General features: G+C 39.6%; 1 protein-coding gene across 2 annotated transcripts in view; it reads right to left on the minus strand.

The window, feature by feature from the left end:
• ITGA2 (integrin subunit alpha 2) overlaps positions 1 to 9,427 on the minus strand; it is a 64,173-nt gene that overhangs the window by 8,602 nt on the left and 46,144 nt on the right. For both annotated transcript variants that reach the window (XM_017746870.1, XM_017746871.1), the window contains 8 exons: positions 8,803 to 8,944; positions 7,059 to 7,151; positions 5,990 to 6,066; positions 5,808 to 5,891; positions 2,638 to 2,740; positions 1,735 to 1,845; positions 1,169 to 1,273; positions 750 to 863 (listed from right to left, as the gene is read on the minus strand). In XM_017746870.1, the coding sequence (XP_017602359.1) occupies positions 750 to 863; positions 1,169 to 1,273; positions 1,735 to 1,845; positions 2,638 to 2,740; positions 5,808 to 5,891; positions 5,990 to 6,066; positions 7,059 to 7,151; positions 8,803 to 8,944 (829 nt within the window). The remainder of the gene's footprint in view (positions 1 to 749; positions 864 to 1,168; positions 1,274 to 1,734; positions 1,846 to 2,637; positions 2,741 to 5,807; positions 5,892 to 5,989; positions 6,067 to 7,058; positions 7,152 to 8,802; positions 8,945 to 9,427) is intronic.

Consider the following 9,427-nt stretch of genomic DNA (forward strand, 5'->3'; position numbering starts at 1 on the left):
TTAAATGTCAATACCTGCCACAAGACTCGCCAGACACACTAAGGAGACTGCGTCATGTTCCCGACACGTTAGGCAAATCCAGGACTCCAAGACCATTTGGTTGGTTGCCTAGCTAAGAAGCAAACATGGTCTAACTTCAAAAGTCTGGTAACTCATGATAAGTTATATCCTGGAGGACACATGGTGATTTAAAAAAGGCTGAGATATTACTGATGGATATTTTAAACATCCTGTAGGTCTCTAAGCAAGGGCTGCTTCTTTAACACCTACTCTAATAAAGACAAAAAATCAATTAAAGATGTTTTCCACATTCTATATCAAATAAAACTGGCAGCACTAACGGGGTTTTGATATTTTGATGTGATTTAAAATGATCACTATGTAGGCCATGATGTTCAAAAGCTAAAAGCATGATTATTTTACAGGCTATGATGATACTGTGCTCTGCTGTCCTATGATGAGTTTGTGGAAACTGTAGTTCCCCTAGAATGAGCATAACAGATGTAGGAAATGTTTTATTCGGCTGTGAAGGTTGCATTATCACAGTATTTTCTTAGACCCTTTGCTGGACTGAAGTTTTATCATGCAACCTCACTACTTTTAGGTCTCAAGTTTTCTGGAAAAACAAACGTAAAACACACAAACTAATATAAAGTAAATGAAGGTCTTTCTAGATTGTAAGGTCTCTTTACTGGACTTTGAAAAAACTTGAGTATTGGATCCTCCACAAAGATGCAGCTGATACTCACAGCAGCGAAAGTGCCGTTCCAGATTTGGGTGGACACGTTCACAAAGTATTCTCCCTTCAGCATAATGTCTTCCAGTTTGCATGTGATGGTACTGCACTTCACATTCTTACAGTTCTTCCAGGGGAAACAGCAAGAAGAGGCAACAGCATGAATTAAAAATATGCTTTTAAAATGTTCTTTCAACATCTAGACTTTCTGCCCTTGCATATGCTGTTCTGTGCATACAAATTTAAGTGCTTGCAGTGCTAAAGCAGATGCAATATCTGTGACAACATCCATAGGCTGAGCTCCGGCTCTGTAAATGGGGAATGCCACCCCATCACACCTTTCCTCACAAGTACAGCAATGGGCTCAGAAGGTCAGCTTTGCTTACCTCAGCTCAGAAGGTCCTGCTTACTGTAGCCCTGAGTTTTACTCACCAGCTCTTTGGAAGCTCTGAAGTTCTCTTTTGTGAAAGATGGAGAGTAAGGTCTTTTCCCTATTTGTAGTGGATTTATCTGAGCATCGCAAGTAACACCTCTGGCCTAAGAAAGATGGGGGAAATGAGACTGGATGATATGATACTTGGGAGTTTATAGTCATCATAGTAATTTATATGTCTGGGATTAGATGGTAGCTGTTAAAGGCTACATTGTGAACACTGAATTCATTAGGAAACTAAGAGTATGTGGTTTTGGTCAGAAGTAAATAATTCTTACAACACTCTTTTTTTCTCCCGAGATTGACCTGAAGGGTTTTTCCTCACCTAAAAATTTCATTTTTATGATAACTTTCCTAGGAACTTGGAGAAAGACCTAACTGAGGACATTCAGATTGGACTTTGCCAAGTAATAAGCTAGTGTACTATGGGCATTGTGGTCCCCCCCTTTATGAGGAAAGGACAAAGAGAAAGGGCATGGATTCTCTTAAACTAAGCCATAATACTGGGGAGATAATTGATGTTTATAGTACTGCTAAACCCCCGAAACACAGTTTAGTTCTATACCTCATCTGTGGTGACTGCAGTTAGGTACATCAATGGGTTGTCTTTGCTGGTCAGTTCTGGAAGGTTGATAGTTACATATGCCATCTTTACTGGAATACTTCCTGTTGTTACCTGCAAAGCAAATAATTCAAGAGTTAATTCAGGTAGCTATGCATAAATCATTTGATATAGCAAGAAAATTAGAAATAATGGATGAGTATGGAAAAACTGGAATCCTTTTACATCAATGTATTTTTTACTAAGACACTGGGGTAGTAATTTTGTGAATAGTAAAGCAGAAAGCATACTATATAGCTCCAGGTTCCTGTCTGTTTTCTTAGCAAAGCTCATATTAACTGCATGAAATATGTTTTGAAAAGCAAATATTCTGCCATGGCCAATATGCCTGTTTAGTCCTTTGGAGTAGCAGTTACAGGAATGGAAATGGAACATAATTTAAGTTTCTTCCACCTGGCATATTTGGATCTAAGTTTTTTCTGTGTTACATAATAAGCACTGTGATTTGGCTGGTTCTTGCATCAGGTTTGATCCCTTAACCCTTGCCAAACTTCAAGTTTTAAAGTCCAAGCCTGCAAAGACTTGTTCTTCTTTATCAAGTTGTTAGGAGACTCTGTGAAAAAACAGTCTAAGTTGGCCTAAGGTTAACCATTAACCATCTTCTAAATATGTAAATGGTGCAGGACCAATCCCTCCCCCATTCTGCTTGTGCAAATGTCATCCTTAACCTTATGAAGACTCTAAGCACTTACACTATTTGCAAATTTTTTTCTTACTTGACCTATTCAAAAGCCTCAAAATCAGACAATGAAAGCAGGAGTGTTTTTTTTTAAACTAGTTTTTGGGAGCAGGCTACAGAGGGAGCTAAGGCAACTTCTTGAACCAGAACAAAACACACTTACTAACCTTAACTGAGAAGTTGAACGTGGGGCCAATATCTTCAAAATTATTCACAGTGGAAGGAATGTTACGACCAGAGTATACTTCATAAAAGTTGATGTTGGCAAGCCTAGTTAACAACCATAAAACAATACATTTCAATTTGGCAGCCGCTTTGAAAACATATGTTACTGGATATGACTTTGTAAAACAGGTCAGAAGTACAGACAGAGAAAAAGTCCGTCACTTAGATTGCTGTTTTAATTTTACAAAGTTGGTTAAGAAAATGGTGTACTAAAGCCCAGAGCTGGAACAAACATGTGAAATTAAGACAAGAGAGTTGTACAGGGTACAGGCTCTCTCAGGCTTCTAGACCCTGCATTGTTTCAGGGCCATACTGCAAACTCCTTTCCTGGGCACAAACTACAACATCCAGCCTTGCAGTCATCTTCAGAAAGGGTCTCCTTGGCTGTCTCCCTTGGTACATCTGTAACTGGCTGGGTGGGGAAACACAGGCATCACCCTGCTTATTTACATGGTACATATCACATAGCCCTCAGTCCTCTCTGGGTCATTTTCTTGAGTCATTATGGGGTTTAAAATATGAATTTGCAAAGTAAGGTAAGGGTGGTTTCAGCCCACTGCAGCATGGAATGGCAGGTGTGTGATGAAAGGACATGGTGCAAGGACCTGTGGGTGCTCAAGGAGCTGAGTCAGTCAGACAGAACCATGCTCAAAGGCAAGGAAAATATCCCCGTGCATCACACCCACCGCCTGCTACCTGTGAACAGCCCCTCTGCTAAACCATCCCAGAACAGTGTCTGCTCTTCATCATTAGCTTTCTTCAGAAGGATAATTTGAGCAGTCAAAAAGCAAGCTGGTGACTGAGTGAACAAGAAATAGGGGCTATTACAACTCCTACATCAGCTCTTCCTGTTACACAGGGAATCTATCTTCTTTACCACTCTCCCTGTTTAATCTGGGTAACACCTGTGCATTCAATACCAAATTAACATGTGTGCAGTCTCACAGATGTACTTCCTGATCAGTTGTGGTCCTCCATACTGCACTGTGGATCCTTTTTGACCCTCCATACTTTCTCCCATGGGCCCTTTCCTTGACGGGCTTCCTCACAAAGACTCCAAGGAAAACACACATGACATATTTTCTGCTTCCTTACTGCTGAAGACTCCAGTTCTTCCAAGATGCACAGTATCAGCTTCCGTGTCCTTTCAGAAGTCTCTGGTAAGACATATTGCTACACCTTCTCCTAGAAACTCAGGAAATTATCCCTAGAAAGACTTCACTTCATCAAAACAATACTTTTTTCTCAACTCTTGTATTTTAAGGGATTACTTCTTGGCTGCATTACCTGCCTCAAGAAGGAACTAGTTCCAGGTAAATACTTCCCAAGCCAAGTTATGACACAGCTTAATATGTATTTTCATTTAGTTCTTTAAAATTTATTATCTCCAAGAATAACTAATCATTTTCTGGCAGGAGGTATTCCTTCATTCCTTGACTTGCATATGAAATTTCATTTTCTCATATTCAGGAGATGTAGATGAACTGAAACCCCTGTTTTCCCTTGAATAACTTTTATAGACTCCATTCCTTGCTTCTTCTGAAGCATTTCATTTCAGCTCATATTTCTCAGCTAATTAAACCTGCTGATTCAAGTTTGCACCATCTGAATATCCTAAGAAGCTATCCCTCTATACAGATGCTCTTGCAGTCTCTGCTGCTTCTGACAAAGTCTCATGCAACTTTCTCAGGGAGCTGAAAGAACTTGCACCACTGACTCAAATGCTTCTCTGCACTTAAAATAATCTCAGAAATTCTGCATGACTCCAGGACTGGTGCACCTAGTCATGATGCAGGGCCTCCAATGTTCTGAAACTACTTCTGCAAAGAAGGTTATAACACTAAATCTTCTGTACTGTGGTCTTTATTCCAGCTCATCCTACACAGCAGCCAATAGTTCTTGTAGCTATGGTCATCTCTGAATTTTAATTTCCTGGATCCATTGTTGATGTGCATTTTGAAGTTATTCTCTGGATAACTACTGTTTGTTTTTTATCAGTTTATATTTACTAATTTTTGATCACTTTGGGATGCAAAAGCATTTTTTCACCAAGAATTTGTGACCAAGTGCATTAAATGTAATTACATGTTTATCCTTAAAATTCAGTACTTGGGAAAGATAAATAAATCTTTTCTTTGATGAAAATTAAAATATCCTACCTTGATCCGAGAGTGAAACCAGTGTATTTTTGTTTTAGTTGTAATCTAAGTTAAACTGTAACTGAAATCATGTGTGTGTGGAACAGCTACAGACTAATTACTGTTTGAGTGCATCCCAAATCACCAAGGGTTTCCAGGGCTCAAGGTAAGAAGTTTCAAGAGCACTATATAAAGATTGTTCTTAAAAGGCTTTTTGTTGGTCTCTCTCCCCTTGTCTGCTCAGCTGCCTCTCCTTGCAAACCACCCTTCCCAGGGTAAAGGATCCTTCTTGCAATAGCCCTGACTTGCCTTCTACATGGAGAAGAAAGGGCTGGCACCAGGCAGGGAGGGGTACGTTTGAGCCAGAATCTGGATGGGTGCATGGGAAAGCTGGGTGTCTGCTCCCAGTGCCCGTTCAGCTGCAGCAATGGGGAATCTGCCATGTGCACAGCAGGTTTTAGTATAAATCATTATCTCACACTGCTAAAAAGTTTATATTCTTGCTCCAGGTTCATACATCCATAATTTTTTTTCTTTTTTTCTTTTCCTCCTTTGCTGAGAGTTTGAGTGGGGCATATTTTTCCTTTTGATGTTCTTTTGTTTAGTTTTGATCACTATAACTCCAGATTTGATCCCGTATCATTACACTTGAGCCAAGAAGCCTAATGTTATTATACAGTATATAAGATTTATGGTATCAAAACCACATGCACTGTTTGGCCTTTATATCACTTCTGTTCACAGGAGCATCTGTAACAACTGCTCAGAGGTAAACACAGGTCCACAACTTTCATGATTCTTTACATGCAAGGTTGTTTGAAGGACAGACAAATCTGTAACTACTGGTGAAGAAGGAATTTCTTATGACTTCCAAACCAAAAGCAAAACTTCACTATATTTTTAGTGGCCTTTCAGGACAGTTACTTCAAGCACCTTGGCAAAATGACAGTGTCTGTTTACATTATTCAGCATACCTTGTGAAGTGAATTTCTGCATCATATCGCAAAGGAATTGATAAGGTGACCTGGTTGTCTGAGTCTTGCTGTTCCTTACTCTCACTGTTCATCAAAACACATTTGAGTCAGATGTTATAATGTTGTTTTATACAAGAAAGCTATTAATACCTAACTTGCTTTCATATCAGTGTGTACTTTACCTCCACGCATGAAAACTTAGAACTGCCACGTTCTGAAGGTTTTTAAGATTAAAATCGAAACTAATATCAAAGGATACCTATGGAAAAGACAAGGAACACATAGTAAATGAGTTGGTACAACATCCAAAGGACTTCCCAACAGACATAATTATTCATGTGTGCAACAATCTAGAACTGCCTTCTGTGTCTGAATTTTCTACAGATTTCTGTGTAATACTTCAGTAATTTCTTAATACTCAGAACTGATTTATTCTTGCGTTCCCCTACAAGTTGGCATTCTTACATAAACATGAGTTATATGCATTTTAAAATTGTGTATAAGTAGCTACAAGCTGCAAAAAAAGGTGTTCACAATTTTTTGCTTTTAAACTCCAGCTAAACACAAGCTTTGTATTCACTCTTTACTTCCATTTGTTCCAACTGCACTTTGAGCAATTCCATTAAAATTCAGAACAAACTGACTTTTTTATATACAATTTTTTTTTATTATTCTGCATGTCCCACCACAGAACATCATATTTGTATTCTTTCTATTTTATATTCTATTATTATTTCTTGAGGAATAAAAGATTCCATAAAACTGTGGATATCCTGAGGCTTATGGTATATATGAAAAAAAAAAGGTATGTAATTCATCCTAGGCCTGTGTGGACTTCCCATCTCTTCTCAAAACAATACTGCGTTCTTGGAGAGATGAGATTCACAGAGCAGGTGAGGGAGTTACCCCAGGTTCACACTGCAGGAGGGATTTGATGGGAATTGTGCTCAGTTTGTAGGAGCCTGCACATGATGCTGCTCTATGCTTCTCTGGCCCCAGGCTTCACTCTCCAAAAGTTACGTAACTGCAGCAGCATTTGGAAGCTGTGAGTTGTGACAAATGAGCTTTGAGAGTCTTTTTTCCTTTAATCTGGAAGGGAGTAAAAAAATTTAACCCCTAGTTTACTTCTTTTAATGCCTCTGTTGTCAAATCTAAGAAGCCCTTATCAGCAATAAATGCAGAGTTAGGGAAAAACAACAGCAGAAAAGGTTTTGGATGTCATTCAAGGTTATTTAAACATGCTAGCTGTACCTGTTGTCCTGTTCTGAAAACAGGATAGCTTATTTGGCAAATGACTGTACTTTGTGCTGTTCCTGTTTGACATGAGACTTCAGTCCCATCACTCTGCAGAGAAAACAGACAGAAACACCATCTTAATAATCAGGTTTTGATAAGGTAGAGAGATGTATACCTTTAACAGCATCTGTATTATACTAAGGAGTGGTGAAAATAGGTGCTATGGCAGTAATTTCTAGAGATGCAGCAGGTGGGTGGGGCATAGGCAGGGCCAGGAGGAAGTCACGAGAAAGGTGGGACAAGGACCATTCCCACGCGATTTCTTGTGAGCTGTAATCCTCTTATTAGAGCTTTGTGCTGGGCTTGGAAGAAGGAATACAGGCCAGAGAGTACAGGTCAGCTCCAGCACTAACTTCTACAGTCCTTTTTTACAGAATTTTTGCAGAACTTTTGCAGACATATTTACAGAATCTTGGAGCTGGTGAAGTACTTTCACTATAGAATTTAGTGTGCAAAGGGGAATTCCTACAGAAATCAAACTTTCTGTAGGAAAATCTGCAATACATAATAGTTTGTTTTAGTAGTAAATATTTACTATTCTGCAGAATATTTGGCTTGTCATCGTCCTTGATTCAAAGACAAATTCACAGACCAGAACCAGTTACCAACCCTTGGAGAAAAATTTCTTAAAAAGTACTGTCTTTTGTAAAAAAAATTTCTAGTAGACATTTACCATTCATGAGCTGTGCTACAAAAATCCCCTCAAAACAAAACTCCCCAAAAGACCCATATATACTCAGCTTATGTTTTTCTTCCTGCTTTGAAGCAGGCACATTTTTGGTCCAAACTTCACTTGCAGGCTGAAGTGCTTCTAAGCAAAAGGGCTTTTAAAGCAAAAGGAAGTTCTAGCTCCAGTGTGGTCTTTTGGCAGGAGTGCAATGAGCAATTTTTCTGCACAACAGGATGGGGAGGTAGAGGGGCACCCCCAGCACTGTGTGCAATACTTTTGCCAATTCATTGTTCAGAATAATACTGGTCTCAGGCAGGAATGAATGCTATCCCTCCTCTCCCTTCAGTATAGGGATTTCTCTGGATTTCACCCCAAGAATTATCACGCACCTCTCCAGTAGCAGCCTGACCATATAAGCCAAGCACTGAAGTCTGCATTTCATCCTTCATGACTTGGGAGCAACAATTTAAATTATAGGTATACTGCATTCCCCAAAATAGTATGCATAACTCCTCTCTTTCCCCTTCTCTAAGACAAAATTTGTTGGAAGAAGAGTTTCTGGTATAGCAATCATGTCAATATGACTAACTGTCTAGCTGGAACACATGACCTTGGCAGTAACACTATTTCTAGATCCCAAGTCTGTGCTTTAAGGATTCATCATCAATGCTGCGTGGTTTGATTTATCAAATACAAATTCCCTGTGGCACAGCAACTGCTTCAGGCACGTTGCTGAGAGTTAAGGAGAAGATGTGGGTGCCAAGGCCTAAAGTGAGGAAAAGATGTCTGAGGTGAGGTCAAACTCGACAAGTTGCCAACTTTTATGCTGAGTTGGAAGTATTTTGCCTTGACCTAAATAAACTGATATGCCGGGGGAATAATTCTGGTATCCAAGAAAACAAATTGGGAGAGATTTTTGTACACACATTCTTTTCTGGAATAGGCACTGCTAGAAAGAAGAAAAAATTTCTCTGAGAACCTCAAAAATCAGGGGCAATAACAGAAACAGTGAGGTTGGGTATCACGCACCGGTAAAGACGATGAAGCAAAAAACAAGTTGTCTGAAAATGTAGCCTGGATTCTGGTGTTATATGCATTTTCCTTTTTATTTCTCAATTTCACATTGAATGTTAGTCTTCTCTTTTTGCTGCTGACAATAAACTGTTGTTTGCTGTTGGAAAATAAAGTCCATTGTTGTAACTAGAGGTACCAGAACAGCTGTGAATCAGGAAAATGCATTGCCTGTAGCCAACAACAAATAACAAGCACAGCAAGAGATTTCCTACACTCTACACACTTAAACGCTCTGCTTTCTAAACCCCTTGGCATAAGAAATTCTGTGATGGCGTTCCCTAAAACCAGATAGAATTATTTTCTTCTGAAAGTGCAGGACTTTGCTTATGTGTTGTCAAAGTGACTTTGCTGAATTTTCAAGGGGTCTACCCTGGTGGGAAGGTGGGCAGAGTGGACAGCAGACATAGACAGCCCTGTCTGTTTGTGCTGTACATGTAAGTGTGTATCTGACGTGGACTTGGATTATATGCTGCCCAAATAGCTGACCACAGCTCCCCACTGGCACAGCTACTGCAGGATCCTCGCTGCTCCCTGCAGGAGGGATGGAGACAGCTGCTGCAGCTGCTGCTGCTCTCCCTGT

The sequence above is a fragment of the Corvus brachyrhynchos genome, unplaced genomic scaffold (assembly GCF_000691975.1).
Source record: "Corvus brachyrhynchos isolate BGI_N302 unplaced genomic scaffold, ASM69197v1 scaffold324, whole genome shotgun sequence".
NCBI lineage: Eukaryota > Metazoa > Chordata > Aves > Passeriformes > Corvidae > Corvus > Corvus brachyrhynchos.